The sequence below is a fragment of the Gallinula chloropus genome (assembly GCF_964237585.1).
Source record: "Gallinula chloropus genome assembly, chromosome: 1".
Taxonomy (NCBI): Eukaryota; Metazoa; Chordata; class Aves; order Gruiformes; family Rallidae; genus Gallinula; species Gallinula chloropus.
In genome coordinates this window covers 84,893,120-84,911,428 of record NC_140085.1, presented here as the reverse complement: position 1 = coordinate 84,911,428, position 18,309 = coordinate 84,893,120, and the positions used below count along the sequence as shown (strand labels likewise).

Sequence of the window (18,309 nt, the reverse complement as noted above, 5' to 3'; positions counted from 1 at the left end):
GTGGAGCGGGTGTCCCCCTGCAGCCCATGGAAAAGGCCGAGACCCCACCTGCAGCCTGTGGAGGGGCCCCACACCAGAGCAGGTGGAGACATACAGGAGATGCTGCCACCCGTGTTGGAGCAAGCATTTGCAGCCTGTGGAGAGAGATAGAGACACAGAGGTGCGTGGGAGAAATCCATGTCTGAGCAGGTTTTCTGGGGCAGGGGGGAGCGGAGGCTTGTGGATCCATGGAGGCCCAGGCTGGAGCAGTCTGGGCTTGAGAGACTGAGATGTATTCTGTGATTTTATGACTGCACCCCAAAGAAGTGACCCATGTTGGGACAGCTGATTAAAAGCTGAAGCCCCATGGGAGAAATTCATGGAGGATTGTTTTCCGTGGGTGGGACCCCATGCTGGAGCAGGGGAAGGGTGTGAGGAATGTCCCCCACCAGCTAAGAAGGAAACCAACTTGTGAGGAACTGACACAAACTCCCATTCCCCCAGTCCCTGTCCCTCCCTGTGACACAATGGGGTGGAAGAAGGGAGCGAAATCATGACTGAAGGGAAGTCTGCTAAGAAGGGAGGGGTGACAGGAGGTGTTTTAAGATCTGGTCACACATCTCATTACCCAAATCTGGTGTCACTGGGTGTGTAGTGTCATGTATTCTTTATTCTGTGTTGAGTTTGTTTTGCCCATGACACCAATTGTGGAATGATCTTTTCTTGTCCTTGTGTTGATTCCTAAGCCTCTCAATATATATTTTCTCCCCAGTCTAGCTGAGAAGGGGAGTGATAGAGTAACTTTGGTGGGTGTCTGGCCTCCAGCCAGGGCCTAACCACCACAGGAAGTAATGATAGATGTTATATATTTTGATTTCAGTAAGGATTTTTATTCTGTTTCATATGACAGTCTTCCAAACAAGCTAGGAAACATGGGAAAATGGATCTACTGAAATCACTGTTAGGAGAGCCTATTGCTGATTATAAAACTCTAAGATTTGTTTCAATGGCACATAGCATCACAGAGGACTCCAACAGACATCTGTTCTTACTGTGGTATTAATAGTTCAGCAATTTATTCAGTGGACTGGAAAATGTGAATATTATACCTGCAGACCACACTAACCTGAGAGGGGTTGCAGTGTATTTGGAAGACAAAATTAGTAGTCAAATGATTTTGATCCATGGGAGACATAGCCTGAAAAAGTAAAACAATATTTAATAAAAGCATGCACAATGTTCTGCACTTGGGAAGAAATAATGGATTTCACAAAGTTAGGATAGGAAATAGCTTGGCAGGTTTTTGGGACTGAAATCCAACTATTATTTGTCTCCTTTGTTCTGACTTTAGATCTAGAAAGTCTCACTCTGCAAGGTCTCTTTCTGTACCTTCAGGTGGAGGGGCACCCACGCTTCATTCTTGAGCAATGACAAATGGTGACTCAACCATGGAAGATTCTTTCTGAAGCCCTCCTACAGTCTTTCTTCAGACCCTTACAAATGACACCATGACATTTTCAGTAGATCAAAGGATTGCTTAATGTTGGAACTGGTTCAATGGTGAGCATTACTTTGCAAGAGTCTTGGTCAGCCTGAAGGCAGTCAAGAGCCAAGCAAAAGAAACTGTCTTCCCAGGAGAAGAGAAAGAAGGGAAGATAAAAGAAGAGAGGATAATTTTTTCTTCAGCATCTCTTGTCCTGGCAGCAGCAGCAATGACTCTGGGTGCACTCCCTATGGGGCCAGTTCACGCTACTCAGACTGAAAAAGGGAGGCTGTGAGGACTTTTTTTACAGAGCAGTGTTTCAGAGACCTGTTCTGAACCACTAGGGCAGGCTGGACTGGTATCACAGGCTGATGGAATGGGCATACTCCAAGACACTGGTACAAATGTTTATAAATCAGAACTGCTGCATCTTGATTTCTTCATCACTCGATCTCTGATGGCTTTTGGTTTTCTGCCCCTGCCTTATTTCAATACCTATACTCTGCTTCTCCATGTCATTGTGCAGTCTGTTGTTTTTCCTAGTAGTGACACTGTCTGCCTCCTCCCTGCATCTCTGTCTTCATGCACTCCTGCTAACCCTTGATCACACTGAGCATATGCAGGGTTGTCATTTGGTAATAGCAGGTCAGTCTTGTTTTGTCATCCCAGGTAAGGGATGGGTTAACCCACTCATAGTCCTAGTATGATGTTCTAGTTTTGTGTAGCTGGCTGCTGGTAGAAAAGAGGGGGCTGCAGAGATGGCTCCTGCAAGAAGCAGCTCTCTGCAGACCCTGAAGAGTAAACATCGGTCAATTCAAGGCCAGAGTTACTGCTGACCAAGGCCGAGCCAATCAGTGATGGTCACAGCGCCTCTGGGAATCTCATTTGGGAGAAAAAAAAATGTAGGCAAGTGCATTTTGCCACCAGAGAAGGGAGTGAGATGTAAGAAGCCACACAGACACCAAGGCCGGGGAGGGAAAGAATGAGGCACTCTGGGTACTGGAGAGAGAGATTCCCCTCCAGCTCACGGAGAGGACCATGGTGAAGCAGGCTGTCCCCCTGCAGCCCACGTTTAATGATGGGGAGCAGAGACCATCTACGGCCTGTGGAGAGACCGACCCATGCCACAGCAGTCGTGCCAGGGGACTTGTGACTCTGGAGAGAACCAGGCTGGAGCAGCCTGGGCCTGAAGGTCAGCACCCCATGGAAGGGAGCCTTGCTGAGGCACGTGGTGAGGAGATGACTCCCTGATAGAAAGGACTCATGCTGGAGAAGTTTGTGGAGGACTGTTTCCTGTGGGTGGGACCCAACAGTGCAGCAGAGGAAGGGTGTGTGTATTGAATGTCCTCCCCCAGCTAAGAAGGAAGACAACTTGTGAGGAACTGACTGAACCCCCCCCCTCCCTGCCCCTCCCTGTGTGGTGATGTGGGGGTAAGAGGGGAGCAAAATTATGACTAAAGTGAAGTCTGCTAAGAGGGGAGGGATGAGGGGAAGTAGAGGTGGTTTAAGATCTGGAGGAGTGTGTTTGTGATGAACTGACCCGAACCCCATTACCCCATTCCATGCCCCTCCCTGTGCCATGTTGCAGGGAGAAGGGAGTAAAATCGTGAATGAAGTCTGCTAAGAAGGGAGGGATGGGGGAAGGTGCTTTAAGACCTGGCCGTACTTCTCATTATCCGACTCTGGTTTCACCAGATGTGTAGTGTAGTTGTAATAAATTACTTTTCTTTATTCTGTGTTGAGTCTGTTTTGCCCATGACACTAACTGGAGAGTGATCCCTCTCTGTCCTTATCTCGAATCCTAAGCCTCCCAATATATATTTTCTCCCTTTTTCAGCTGAAAAAGGGAGTGATAGAGCAGCTTTAGTGGGCATTTGGCCTCTAGCCAGGGCTAAATCAGCTCAGATGGCTACAATTTACAGGCAAGTGGAGTGTACTGTGCCAGTGTTACATGGCATGTGCAGCCCCAGTCTCCATGTGTAAGAGTGGTTGTGTAATATTTTTTCAAGTGTCGCCATCTTAATGCAGCTGCCTGTCAAATTGTAGGGCACTTCCATATCAGTGCCTGAATGGATGTCTGAAGTGTGTGTTCAAAGTGAATCTACCAGTAATTCCCACTTACAGGACTTTGGTTTACACTGTACAACAGTCTTGGTATACAAACTAGACTTCTTTCAGGTGGTGCTAAGTTAGTAGGTGTGCCATACATAAGAGCACACTTCATGCATTTCAGCCACTAATTGGAGTGCAGTCCGTGGCACCAGGAAAGACAATCCAAAGTAAAGCTCCTCAAGCACATTTGGTGCCCAGCCCCAACTCTTACCACCTTAAAGATTTGCTCCTGTTGAGCTGTACTACTTGCTAGCAGAGAACTGTCTGTATATGTATCACATATTCATGGAATTGTAGGGGTTGAAAGGGACCTCAAGAGATTATCAAGTCCAACCTGTCCTGCCAAAGCAGGTTCCCTAGGAAAAGGTCACACAAGTAGGCATCCAGACAGGTGAATATCTCCAAAGATGGAGACCCCACAACCCCCCTGGGCAGCCTATGACAGGGCTCTGCACCCTCACTGTGTAAAAGTTCTTATGTGTATTGGTGCGGAACTTCCTGTGCTCCAGCTTGAGGCCATTGCCCCTTGTCCTGTCCCCACAGACCACTGAAAAGAGGCTGGCCATTTCCCCCTGTGTCCCACACTTGAGAGAGTTATAAACATTAATAAGATCCCCTCTTAGTCTTCTTCTTCCCCTCAAGGCTGAACAGCCCCACTTTATTCAGCCTTTCCTTGCAGGGGAGATGCTCCAGACATTTAAGCATCTTCACAGCCCTCCTCTGGACTCTCTCCAGGAGATCCCTGTCTTTTTTATACCAGGGAGCCCAGAAACATGCATTTCAAAGCTGTAAGAACAGTCAAGAGGGCTTACTGGGAAAGAATAGTCTCAAAAGCAATACCAAACACAGGTTTTGGGTGGATGAATCGCATGTGGGAGGTGTGGAGAGGACTCTGATGAGGGGCATGTTCTTTTTGAATTGAAGATGGGATTTGGAAAACAATTTATTTCCAGCACCCTAATGTCGTAGGAGGCAGTGCACATCATGCAACCCCCTCTTGGTGCTTTTCCTATTCTTTCAGAGGAGATACACGCAGCAGATTTTCCAGGTGGTATGCTCTTCCTTTGGAATCACACATGTAGGATGAAAACTGTAAAGGAGTTTACATTTCTATGGGTTATCCGAAGCCATCACAGGCTTTTCAGCTAAATGCAGGCATTTTTAACCAGTCAATGCCATTTAGTGATCCCAAAGCAAGTAATAAAATAGCAATCTGTCGGCCAGATGAACATCTGCTCCTCACACACGCTACGAGACCCTCCTGTGCCTTTCTTTACAAGGGCTCCCGGCTGGGGCCGGAGGCCTGCAGCCGGCTGCAGGGTGGGTGGGCGACAGCGACCGTCAGTGCAAAACCCGCTCTGCCCGGGCGAAGCTCCGGCTGCATCTGAACGTCGCCTGCCGCAGGGAGGCCAGGCCGCAGGGAGGGACCCGAGCGGCCGGGCTGTGGCTGGCCAGAGGCAGCCGTCCAGGCGCTGGCAGCCTGCGCGACTCTGGCCCTTTAAGGCGCTCTGGTGCGGCTCTCGCGGGGTGCCTGGTCCTTTAAGAGCTGGCCCTGGCCCCACCCCTTACCCCGTGAGCCCTGGCAGTTACAGGTACGGTGGCGGGCGGAGGTAGCTCCACTGAGTCGCGTCGGGCTCAGCCACCCCACCTGCTCGCGTAGAGCAGGGAGGGGCGGGTCGGGGGGGATACAGCCCGAGCGGCCGGCGGGAGGAGCGGGCGGGAGCGCGGGGCTCGGGGCTCGCTGGGAAGGCCGCGGCCTTGCCGTCCTGGCGAGAGCCTATCCCCTCCCTCCCTGCCTGGCCTGGCGGTGGGCGGGGGCTGGAGCAGGGCGGAGGGAGCGGGGGTGGTCCCTCTCCTCGGGGCGGTGGGGGCTTTTTTTTTGGCCGTGGCAGCCGTGCCCGCGGGGTTGCGCTCAGCCGCGCTGGGAGGTGCGGGGGGGAGCTGGGGCCGTGGCACCATGCCTCTGAGCCCAGCCCCCACCTGTGCGGGCTCGGGCCCTCCTCGGCTGCGCGGGCAGAGGGGGCGGCCGGCCTGCCCCCTCGGACTCCCGGGCCCGCGGGGGAGGGAGGGCTGCTGGGTGGCTGCTGTGTCGGGGCACGGGGCCCGAACCCGGGCGCCTCCGACGGCCGGTCGCTCCGCGTGGCGTTCACCCGGTGTATGTGCCGCCCCGGGGCCAGGTGCAGGCCCGGTGGGGTTTGGCGCCGACCGTTCCTCCCTCCCTGCCTGGCGCCATGGCCATGAGGGAGCTGGTGGAACCGGAGTGTGGGGGCTCCAACCCCCTCATGAAGCTGGCCGGTCACTTCACCCAGGACAAAGCCTTGCGGCAGGAAGGACTTCAGGGCCCGCTGGCCTGTCCCCCTGGGGCTCCTGGAGCTGCAGCCGTGAGTGTTGCTGGTCACCCTGCTTGCTGAGCTGGGGTTCGGTGTGGCACCTGCCCACATCTGGGGCAGTCAGCGTCAGATAGGGGTGTACTGGCTGAAGGGGGTGGGAGGTGAGCCTCACGGCAGGGGGTGCTGTTGATGCAGACAGGTGCAGTGTTGCTTCTTTTTCCTGGAGAAAAAGTCCATAGGGTCACCTTATTTGTCCTGCAGGGTTATGGGGTGAGTGCCTGTTTGTGGAAGCTTTGTTCATGGGTGCTCAGAGGGTGTTGGTGGCTGTGGTGAGCCTGTATGCCTTACTGTCCCAGGCCCTAACCCAGGAAGTGGTAGGAGGGAGGTTGGACAGGATCACTTAAGGTATCCCTTATCCTTTAGCTCCCACATAAACAGGCAGCTAATGCAAGAAAAGTCTGACATCCTAAGCTCAAGGACTAGGAAGATACAAACTAACTGGGCAGCAGGGTGTAGATGGAGAGGGGTGTAGGGTATGGAGTTGAAGCTGTTGGGATAACTGCTCACTCTTCTCTGTAGGTATCCAAACCACTGGGAGTGGCCACTGAAGATGAGGTAAGAACAGATTGATGTGTGCCCTACTGCTTTTCTCATTTATACTGTTTGCTGTTTTTCCCTTTACCCAGTATTAATCTTCCCTTCTGACAAGCCTTCTCTCATGCTTTAGGACTCTGTGTTTTTGTTGTCTATGCTGTGTTTGTAATCCATGTCTATCTTTGGCAGCTGGTTGGAGAGTTCCTGCAAGAGCAGAATGCCCCTCTGCTGTCCCGTGCACCCCAGACCTTTAAAATGGATGACCTATTGGCTGAGATGCAAGAGATTGAACAGTCAAGCTTTCGACAGGCCCCTCAGCGAGGTGAGGGCAGGGTGTTTCCCATCTATTCAGCACTTGTGACATTGTATCTGGGTTTCCCAGACACACTGGAACAAGTCTGACACACTGGAACAAGTCTGGTGGATATCACTGAGGTGTTTAGGGGCTGAAATATGTGCTGTAAGAGGGAAAGGCTGAGGGAACTGTTTGTTCAGCCTAGGGAAGAGGGAGTAGGAGGTGGAATGTCTAGTTACTGTCTTCAGCAGCCACAGCCAGGATTTTTACAGCAATACACAGTGTAAGGACAAGGGGCAATGGATGCAACTTGTAGAAATGGGAATTAACGAGGTATAAGGAAACACTTCTTCCCCTTCCCTTGGAAGGTGGTTCAGTACTGGAACAGGTGCTTAAGGAAGCTGGGGAATTGCCAGCTTTGACCATGTTCAGAAGTTACCTGATGAATGCCCTGAGCAACCTAATCCCTAGCTTTAGTATTAACCTGCTGTAAAAAAACTAGCAACCTCCAGAAATTCCTTCCAAGTGGAATTTTTCTGTGATTTTACTCTAACAAAGCAAGAACAGAGATTATAAGGGCTAGCCTGGGACACTTAAATGATGCTTGGGTCCGCCAATCCTCACTTCTGTGTTATTCTTCTTGTAGCTCCAGGTGTGGCAGCCCTGGCAATGTCTGAAAACTGGACCCAGGAGTTCTTGGCTGCAGCAGATAGTGCTCGTGATGTCTCTTCGGATTACAATGAGGCTGACTGGTCACAGGAATTCATTGCTGAAGTGACAGGTGAAAGGTCCCTTTTGGAATTGCTGTCAAGATGTTTCCTAGTCACATGCTTGCATACAGTGGAGGGATATTGAATGTGAAATTGCAGTAATGCTTTGGGCCTAACAGTCAGCATTTACCCTAGCAGCTTTAACAGGGCAGGGGAAAAAGCTGCTTTGTAATGACTTAGTTGAATTGGAACTGTATAGTGTGAAAGCTTTTATTCAGGTGTCATGATCTTTTGTTTTTATCTTAGGCTACTTTGAGAAGTTAGAAGCAATAGTCTATTCAAACAGCTTTTATAAAAATAGGAGTCAATTGATGTAGATTCTGGAGATGATCTGGTACTGCTTCTTGCTTGCATACTCTCTAATTCGCTCTCAAGGGTAGATTTGCCTTTGGTCCAAAAGTGAATATTTGTCTAGTATGCTTTAGCCAAATACTTTGGCATTTTCATTTGTGTAGTGGGGTGTCCCACCTTGGAAATGTGTAAAGTAAATGTTTCTGGCCCAAAGGTTAAACTTTCTGATTCAAGCAATCCAGTAGTTCACCTGAAAAGCCATCCTGCATTGTGTGTAAAGCTCAGGCTGAAATAATGTCCTGTCACCATTTATAACCCAATCTAGAAGTTATGAGTAAGAGTTAAACAGATGCTAAACTCTTCTTCAGGAGCAGCCACTCTAGAGAGCCAGGTAGTTCCATTGTTTGACTTTTTCATCTTATACTTCTGGGAATATAAATCAGCATTTACAAGAGTCTTTGAAAAAGTTCTGATGGAAATGTAGTGCTGTGTTGGCTGTGCTTTCAACAGACTTGTAATGCATCGCTGATTTTCTTGACCTACACAGTACCCCACATAGAGCAGACAAGTTGCAAAATTAAAGTAGAAAATCCTGAAGATACTGACACTACAGTGGCATCTCTTAGTACACAGTGAATCTAAGGCTTAATTCTTTTAGATTGGAGTTAGAAGAAACAAGTGTAACCTGTCTGTCTTTGAAGGGGTCTTCTCTGTATGGTAGCTAATTGTGTTGAGATAACAAAATCTGAAATTAGTCTGAGTAATGGTCAGTCTATCTTACTCTTCTCCCCATTCTTCCTGATGTCCTATGCAGACCCGCTGTCTGTGTCTCCTGCCAAGTGGGCAGAAGAATACCTGGAGCAGTCAGAGGAGAAACTGTGGCTTGGGGAATCAGAAGACCAATCTGTGGCAGATAAATGGTGAGTCTGACTTATCAAGACTACTTATTGCTGCTAGGCACTTGAGTAGGTGAAGTTTGAATAGGTGATAGAAATCTGTTATGGGCTGAAGGCTTTTGAGTCATTTAATCTAGATTGATGGTCTCAGGCCTTTGATTTCAGAGAAGGGAGGAAATTTTGATTGGAAACTGAAGTTTTTAAGAGATCCGGCTTTTTTGTTTTCTAGTTCCCAGAAGGTACAGTGATCACGTAGTCTACTTTAATTTCATGCCCAGTGCAATGCTCCTTAAAGTGAATTCAGGAACTCCTAACCAAGCATAAGTTCGCTTTTTCCACAACAGGTGCTAGCTTTAGAGATCTCAAGTACTAGACTCTACTGGTTGTAAACTTTCATCACTTTATTATCCCTGTTCGACAAACCTTGTCCAGCCTTTCCTCTACATATTTCTAGATTCAGCCTTTCAGACTTTATTTTCATACATTTTTGTGTGGTAGATGAAAGAATAGTCTGCTATTATAAATTTTTTATATGTAGGTACCTGTTGACTACAGTTGAGATTTTTAAATTTAACAGCACAAGCAATTTGGGCTTCTTAGGTCTTTCCCTAAAAGAGATTTTGCATATTTGGATTTTACTTCGTCCTAGCTCTTCTGCTCTGATACCTTTCTACCAACATGGACATGCCTGAGTTATTGCTGCTGATGGCAAAGACTTCCTTAAGTCTGAATGTAGCGGTAACACGTAGAACTGGTCCTATCCTGTTGTAAGCCAGGCAACATAGTGTTGCATGCTCTCTGTGAGCCCTCAATCCTCTGTGTAGCTGGTGCTTTTTCTAAGACATTGTTCCTCTTCCATATGCTTAACCTTCTTTCTTTGTTTCTAGACACATCACCTGCTTAGGGCAGTGCTAAAACTGACAATGTTTCGTAGCTTGCCAAGGAATCCAAACAGTTCTACAGAACTGTGCTGTCCCTGTAATTGTTTAATTCTGCTACTGTTTGTCGGTCACTTGCACAATTAACCCAGTAGTAATTTGGAAGTCTTACGGATGCATAAAGGTACCAAATCACTTGAACCCTGAATTTTTGAGGAGGGGTTATAGCCCTCAATACTGTTGTCTGGCCTATTGTGCTGACTGTTGTTAGTAAAAGAGTTCACTGTTGCCTGTATCAGACCCTGTCTTATCCTTTTACTGCCTTTGTGAACACAGGTACGAGGAATATCAACCTGAGGATGATCTGAAGAAAACTGTTAGTGATTTCCTCTCTAAAGTGGATGATCCAAAACTCAAGAATTCCGAGGTGCGAAATTCTCTGGAAGCGGTAGTTGTCTAGAGTGAATTAGGGATGTGGGGAATTGAGAAGGGGGAAGAGGGTAAAGGAATAGTTTCCTGTTGTTCCATGTTTCTGTTTCTTCCCTGTTTCCTGTAAATCGGTGAACCGTCCCATCCACTCTAGATATTATCCATCTCCACTACATGATAGTGGCGAAGTCCTTTCCTCCCTACCTTGTTGGGCCTATTGTGCTCACTTTGCAGAGAGAAGCCCTCTTAGTGGAGGAGGGGGGTGTGGGCAGAGGGCTTGTTAGCAAAGCATCTGCCCAGCTCCACCCTTGTTTCATTTCTCTGCCACAGTTCCTAAAGTTTGTTCGCCAGATCGGAGATGGGAGGGTAACGATTGAAGCTAATCAGGTGACCCACAGAGACCAGGATCAGGCAGAGCAATGGGCAGCTGAGTTTATACAGCAGCAGGTAGGAGCCCCAGCTCTATGTGCTCTGAAGGAGGAAAGCTCTTTGCTGCAGTGCACAGTCTGGGAGCAAGGGAGAATGGCAAGTCCAACCCTCTGCAAAGCTTTACTAATGGCTAGGCTGGGGGAGGCAAGGGAGGGGATGCTGGGCTCTTATCAGAGTCTGGCCAGAAACTGGGAAGGTGTTTGTGCAGTGTTAGTTTTCTTGTCTCCTGTAGCACCTGGGAGGAAGGGGATGTTCAAACGAACACTTCTCCACTTTATACAGCCCATCAGTTCTTTCTTATGGGGAGGGAGGGGTGATCATACCCTCCTGTTATTTTGGGATGTGCCCTGAGGTTGCCAAATTCTAAAAAGAAAGGTGTGTTTCTTCTTCCAAACTCCCAGGGGGCATCTGATGCCTGGGTGGATCAGTTTGCGCGATCTGGGAACATGTCAACTCTTGATACGGAATTTGAGCAGGCAAAGACTGCTGTGGAGGTAAAGCTGACAGGGGAGGAGGGCTGGGGTACCAACTGAGAGCCCATGGTAGGGTTACCTCTCTCTCTTTGCATGCTATGAGGAGAGCTACAAGCATTTAAGAGGGATTTCTTTGGGGTATCTGTGTAGTTCAGTTTAAGGTGACTCTTTGATCACTTTGTTATGCTTTCAGTCAGATGTGGACTTCTGGGACAAACTCCAGGCAGAATGGGAGGAGATGGCCAAGAGAGATGCAGAGGCTCACCCTTGGCTCTCTGATTATGAAGACCTCAGCTCTTCATCATATGACAAGGTAATGGAGAACAAGGTCTCCCAGCCCTGGCACTGTGATGGAGTGCCTTGAGACTGCTTGCTGCCTCTCATGTGAGCTCCACAGACTCCAAATGCTGCTAGGATTCCTTCTCACACTGATCTGTTGCTGTCATTTGTACCCTCATCCCAGATCAACTAGGGATAAAACATATGCTCTTTTTACTTCTGCTTGTCTGCAAATGCTGCCTAGTTCTTGTCCAACATCAAATACCAGTTAATGCTGGGATTCTTGCAGTGAGTGCAAGTGTTGTCACCCCCGCACCCCCTAGCTGATAGGACCCACACCAGAGGCTTAATCTCTGTTGCAACTTATTCTGGGTCTGGTTTGGTGAAATTTTTCAGTACAGAGCAGGCAGGAAGAAGAGCTGCTGTTCTCTGATCTGCTGTGAACCAGATAGGACGAGGTGCTGCCTATCTGTTGTTTGAGTGTTTCTGAAGCACTAAGACTAGACTGTGCTGTACTGTAGAGAGTTCTTATCTCCCTAAGCCTGTCTCCCAGCATTAGCCCCTATCTCTGTTCCCTGCTAGGGTTACCAGTTTGAGGAAGATAATCCCATGAGAGATCACCCAGATGCATTTGAAGAGGGGCGGAAGCGCTTGGAGGAAGGAGACCTCCCCAATGCTGTCTTGCTCTTTGAGGCCGCAGTGCAACAGAAACCAGATCATATGGAGGTGAGTGAGAGCAGAGATAACAGGCCTTGGTCAGGTGTTCTGCTACTTAGATCCTTCCCTTGTGAGGTGTCAGGGTGCGTGTAGAAAACTCACTTTAGTGTTGGCTGTGCAGGGTATATGAGAACATTGCATTTTTCTGTGTCTCTGCATCTGTAGCTGATGCATGTGAATCCCCAGAAGGGTTGGGGGCAAGTAGGTTTATGACTAAGGTCAGTTACAAAAAGTACAAAGGCTCTGGCTCAGAGCAGTGTAAAACCTTTGTCATACATAGGGCTGCATGGAGCCAAGATAAAGAGTTCTCATCTCTTAAGTTGCTTCTGTAGAAGTTTTCATTGGCATTGCAAGTTTTGAGATGCTTATGGCTGATAACTGCTTTCAATATCAGTATTGAAGACTGATTCTGAGCAGTTTGTTAGACTAGGGGTCCTGGTTAGGCCTTCCATCTAGATGCCAGGAGATATAACCCAAAAGGATTGAGAGATGGCTTGAGTGTCTTCACAGTCTTCATTTGAAGGTGTGGGCCAGAGAATGATTTTTATACTGAAGACAAGTTTCCAGCTCCTAATTCAGTGAATACTTATTTCCATAAAGCATTTCAGTTTCTGCAGGATGGATTGAGAAATGGAATAGTCTGTGTACCTTTCTCCAGAGGTAAAGGACGTGTGCATTCTCAGGAGGAAGATGAAGAATGCAAATACACTCACATTACCTGTTTCTAGTGTGCCTGCCTCAAGGATGCTGAATTCTCAGTGTGTCTGATTCAAGCCCTGATAACTGTATATGGTGGGAAATAGCCAATTTGTTAATCCTGAGGCTTTCCTTTTGGAAATGCATGCATCTAACTTTCTAGGGTACTGGAATTAAGCAGAGTTTTGAAGATCTTAACTTAGCTTTACAATGATCAAAAGGTGTTGCTAATATTCCTTTAGAATCTGCATTTTCTTATCATAGTCAGTGTGGCTTGCAGGCTGAGTGTAATGGAGAGGTATTTGAAACCTTAGGAGAAGAAATCTTGGGCCACTTCTGGCTATCTGTATTGAAAACATCCTGAATTTTTCTACTCTGCAGAAAGTACAAAAGTCAAGACTTCACAAATGTTACAGTGATCAAAGAAACCTGAACAACTGTGGTGAAGGAAATTACATGGTTGTTTTGGGCCAAACCACAACTTTACCTTGAATCTCAGCTGTTTTGCCCACAGAGCACTATGCAGTTGTCACTGGTCAGCTTGAGTTGCAGCTAGCAGTATGGTGAGGCATTAGAGACTTGAGACAGTAAGATTGCTTTTTGCTTGTGATGTCTGTGTCTTTACTGATGAAACAGGTTTCCTTCCTTGAGACAGCAGATACTGCCTTTTGTGACTTGCCTTTGAAAGGCAGGTACTTCATGCTGACAGTTCAGCCAACTATCTAGCCTATTTTTGAGCAAGGGGTGTGGTTATCAACATAAAGTGAACAAGCACTTTGGATTTAGTGCCTTTAAATAGTCTGTGTGTTTGGAGCCTGGAGATGGAAGTGGTTTTCATGTACTGGTGTCATGATGGCAGAAGACTCAGTAAAATAACAGTACTCTTATTTTCAGGTCTGATGGTCAACTCCAAGATTATAATTTGCTAATGGACCAGTACACAAGTATATACAGCTGCCAACCTTGGGGATCAACTCGTGATTAGCCCTGCTGCTATGCCATTTTGTTCTTGGGAAATAAGACCTCTGCTTTTCCCTCCTTCATCTGCAGTTTAACCACGGTTTAAAGTGGAGTTTCTGTAACTTAAAAGTATAGAACTGCCAACAGTTGCTTTATGATAGATCTCCAGGTAGACATTGACTACTTTTCACTATAACAGCACAAGTTTTATTGGCCTTGAGGACCTAGGTGCCATAAAGTCTTTGTCTTTCAGGAGAAACTTACGTCTGTGGCTAATGTGTATACTTGCATATATTTGGTCTCACTCTAAAAATGTGTGGGATAGAGTGGATTTAGTTGCTGTGTCTGATCTTTTTATCTGGGTATGAGGAAGTCTTGACTTTGTGCATCTTACCTTCTTCAGGCCTGGCAGTATCTGGGAACCACTCAAGCAGAGAATGAACAGGAACTTTTGGCAATCAGTGCCCTCAGACAGTGAGTGTTGCAGAAGAGCTTCTGAGCATGGCTCCTTGTCTAGTGCATAGTGCCACAAGGACCACATGGCTAGCATGGTGTGCTCTGTCTTGATCATGTTACCTTCTGTATCTGGGCATCTCCCAGACTGATTTAAAACTTCACTATTTTTTCTTTGTCCTGCAGGTGCTTGGAACTGCAGCCTGGGAACCTCACAGCACTTATGGCTTTGGCAGTCAGCTTCACCAACGAGTCGTTGCAAAAGCAGGCCTGTGAGACCCTGCGGGACTGGCTACGGCACAAACCAGACTATGCCCACCTGCTGGAGAACAAACCAGAAGATGGTGTCTCAGGGACAAACTTGGGGCCTTCCAAGCGTGTCCTAGGTTCCCTGCTGTCTGAGTAAGTTAGGACCACAAACTTCAGCCTTTGGCTGAAAAGCTTCTTGGGTGGTTGGGACTGGTCCAGGCAAGAGCAGAGGGCGCAACCGAAGGACAACTGTCTCCATGGTACACCAGTATCCTTGTTCTGTGTGTTTCCAGCTCGCTGTTCATGGAGGTGAAAGAGCTGTTCTTAGCAGCTGTGCGCAGCAACCCCTCAACTGTGGATCCTGATGTTCAGTGTGGCTTGGGTGTCCTTTTCAACCTTAGTGGCGAGTATGAGAAAGCTGTGGATTGCTTCAGTGCCGCACTCAGCGTGCGCCCCAACGTAAGAAAGGGCAGACTGTGGATGCTGGAGGCTCATGGGTGAATGTTTGGGTGGGTGGAGGTGCTGCTTGTGTGTGGCAGGTACCTTTTTGGAGTGGAGGAATAAGATGTATGCACAAGGAAGGGAGGGTTGAATTGGAACTTAAAAACATGCAGTTTGCCTCAGACTTTCTCTCTGCTCCTTCCCCCAGGATCATCTTCTGTGGAACAAGCTCGGTGCCACACTGGCTAATGGGAATCGGAGTGAGGAAGCTGTGGCTGCGTATGGTCGGGCCCTGGAGCTCCAGCCAGGATACATCCGCTCTCGGTACAACTTGGGCATAAGCTGCATCAACTTGGGTGCCCACCGGTGAGTGTGGGACGGGCTGATCTGCTGTAACCCATGGGGGTGCATGTGTTTGGGAGACACTGCAGTAGGTTACTGTGGCAGTGCCTGGTGTAGGAGAGCAGAGTGAGTGTGTGGGCTCTGCCCTGAGTACAGTGTGTCAGGCATATGCAGTTGGAGTAGGGGCCATTTGGACTTCAGTTTCTATTAAGAGGGAAAAGGGGGATCTCTGGTTCTATATCACGGCAGGTGGAAAGACGGAAACTGTTTTGGAGGGGGAAGTATTTTATAAGGAAATGGGAGTGGTGGGAGTATGAGATGTACCGTCTTTATTATAGTAAGCATGTGTATGTTCTTATGTTGACAGTGAGGCTGTGGAGCACTTCTTAGAGGCTTTGCACATGCAACAGAAGAGCAGAGGTCCACGGGGGCAGCAAGGTGCTATGTCTGACAACATCTGGAGCACCCTCCGTATGGCACTCTCCATGCTGGGGCAGAGTGACCTGTATGGGGCAGCTGATGCCCGCGATCTTCCCACACTGCTTCAGGCATTTGGCCTCCAGCAATGACTCTGGGATGGGCTCCCCTGTGAGTGCAGGGTTGGCCCGGCCCAGCGGTTATCTTCCTTAGAGAGAAAATGTTCACTAGGTTCACACATACCTTTGCTCTGTTAGGGCAAATCATTGGCAACTGTTTTCAAGGACCTCATGCTGAAGAGTGCAACTTCTAACCATCTGTTGTGGCCTGAGCATCTCTGAGTGGTTCATGTTATCACCTCCATAACTGACGTACACTTTGCTGGTAGGCAGATGGTCAAAGTGGGGAAGACAGTGACATCTAGCCCTCTTGCCAGACTGCATTTGCAGTAATGCCAAGCTTGGCTGACATATGACAGTAGGCATTCTGCAGAGACTACCTGCTGCTAGATGCATCTCGAATACCGGTTGATTTGGTGGAGTGGGATTGCTGTTTGGTGAAAGAGTGGAAAATTCTGGGTTTTGAGCATGCTTCCCCCATGTATGTGCTTGCATGTGTATATATGTGGGTTGCTGAGGAAAACTGGGGGCAGGAGTCCCCTTTTCTGGGTACTGGTAACTTCATGGTACAACCAGATGCTAGTTTCTCTGTGTCACTTCATAACCCTTTGAGAGGAAGTATTGTATTGCTAGGGACACTGTTGGAGGCCCTTGGCCTGTCAGGGTAAGAGGAGATCCTAGAGTTCAGACGTAAGGGAATGTGATAGGAGTAAGTGTCTAAAATGTAACCTTCCCTCCCAGAATTATGGTGGGGAAAGGATCAAGTCTTAATTTTCACCTGTCTTCTATGCAGAAGTTCTCTAATTTGTCTGTAACTGAATCTTGTTAATTATAAATATATGTATATGATTCTATGGGGAAAAGTGTTTTTTAATTGTAAAGTATTTTGTATAATAAGGGGGAGAATTAAAATTGCCAAAATGACACCTTTCTCTGTGCCTCTGTTGGAGCTGTGTGCAGTGGGTTTATCTCTGGGGGTATAAGCCCACTGATTTTCAAAAGATAAATCAGTGTGTCTCAATTTCTGTCTCTCTTTTGACCTTGGTTTTGATTTATTGATGGCTGCTGTGCAGGTGAAGCTTAAAGGACCTTGTTTAGATGTAGCCTCAGGCTTCAGTTCTGTGAGCCAGCAGAAGACCTTCCCTGTGCCAAAAGCACTCTCATTTCCTTGCTTAGATTTAGGAGTCAGCAGAACACTTTTTTCCTGCCATCTGCAGGGAATTGTGTTACATTTTGTCATTTGAGGAACCTGACTGCTGCGGTAGTTGAGACTGGGGACTTGGGCAGGGAATGCTGATCCTTTTCCACCAGGCACCTGTTCCTGCAAACCTTTACCTCGCAGGCTTGTTTTCTGTCCACTGTAACAGTCAGGAACAGAAAGTATGTGCAGGGAGCAGCTCTTGCTGTACGTTTTCTGTGCTCTACCTGTGTTTCCCATCCTGCCCTGTGGCACTCAAGCCTGCATGCACTGTTCTGAAACTGCTGTAAAGCATGCAGAACACTGTTTCCTATGCTGCTTAAAAGAAAGGAGAACGCTGCTGCTGCATCCTGCTCATGGACACTGCTGCTGGGCAGACGTGCACCTTTTGGTTTCTAATGATCTCAGTCCTGTCAGATTGGTCTCTGCTCACCTTAAACCATCTCCCAGCACCTGCTCTACCTTTGCTGAGGCCAGACCCTCACCTAGATGTGAGTCCCTGTTCTGTTTCCTAGGCTTGAGTGAAGTGAGCTGCCTCTGTCCAGACTGTGTCTAACCTTGTTCTGTTAAAAATTGTCTTTGGAAGTGGAGTGTTGGTGCAGGGAACAGCAGCTGGCTGATCATACCTGCATTCTGGTTCCAGTTCACACCTTTTGCCTGCCCTCTGCAATCCTGTCCCTGGCCACCTCCAAACTAGGTGTGTACTGGGGCTCTGTCAGTATTGTGATCCTGGTTTGCATTTCCAGCCAAATCCATGTCTTCTGTTGCCAAGCCCTGTTGTACAGTGGGGGCAGGTACTGAGCATTTGATTGCCAAAAAGTTAAGGCAGTGGTGCTTGGAGGTCCCTAATTTGCCCCCTCACTCACACCAGGCCTGATCTGAATGCTAGGTTAGTAGCTGAGGGCCTTAGAAATGATCATGCTTTGCAATTTTTGTATTTCTGTACTCTCTTGTACTTTCCCCAATGTACAGAACAGTGGCAGTGCCTATCACTACTAAAAGTGTGTTGGGGGGGGGGGGGTGGGTGGGGGAGCCCAGCAGGCCCTTGGCTCTTCTTTACCAAATCCATGACCATCACAGGACACAATCTAGATCTTTCATAGGGCACTGGGCACATAATCAAAGGGGATGGTTCAGTACATGTTCTGCCACCCGTGTTTCTTGCTACATTTCTGCTTTTATTTTATCTTTTTGGTGTCTTATGTATTTCTTGCTTTAAGGCCCTCAGGAAGTCTTAATCTCTTCTGTCTTGGTGTTGACCTGACTCAACACCCACCTGGCAGGTAACAGCAAATGAAAATTTGTACTTTGAGATCCTTATACCTCTAGACACAGTGCTCCTCACTAGCTTCCATATTCATCAAGAAGGTGAATGTGCTGCTGTTCTATGCTGTATTTTACCACTGCAGTTTCTTACTCTTAAGCTGCCAAGCCTTTTCATGATCCTGAGTTTTCTTGAGTTAAAATCCTCTGATCCAT

General features: G+C 47.8%; 1 protein-coding gene across 2 annotated transcripts; it reads left to right on the top strand.

The window, feature by feature from the left end:
- The first annotated feature begins 5,150 nt into the window (after window positions 1-5,150).
- PEX5 (peroxisomal biogenesis factor 5) lies at window positions 5,151-16,770 on the top strand. 2 transcript variants are annotated; one of them, XM_084279296.1, is made up of 16 exons: window positions 5,151-5,166; window positions 5,752-5,955; window positions 6,484-6,519; window positions 6,688-6,820; window positions 7,440-7,574; window positions 8,669-8,774; window positions 9,965-10,055; window positions 10,388-10,504; window positions 10,888-10,980; window positions 11,153-11,272; window positions 11,821-11,964; window positions 14,015-14,085; window positions 14,251-14,466; window positions 14,607-14,772; window positions 14,963-15,120; window positions 15,464-16,770. In XM_084279296.1, the coding sequence occupies exons 2-16, from the start codon at window positions 5,806-5,808 to the stop codon at window positions 15,663-15,665; spliced, it is 1,938 nt and encodes a 645-aa protein (XP_084135422.1). In that variant the 5' UTR covers window positions 5,151-5,166; window positions 5,752-5,805; the 3' UTR covers window positions 15,666-16,770. The 2 variants fall into 2 exon arrangements, with proteins under 2 accessions (XP_084135422.1, XP_084135423.1); XM_084279297.1 differs by lacking the exon at window positions 10,388-10,504.
- Window positions 16,771-18,309: the final 1,539 nt, after the last annotated feature.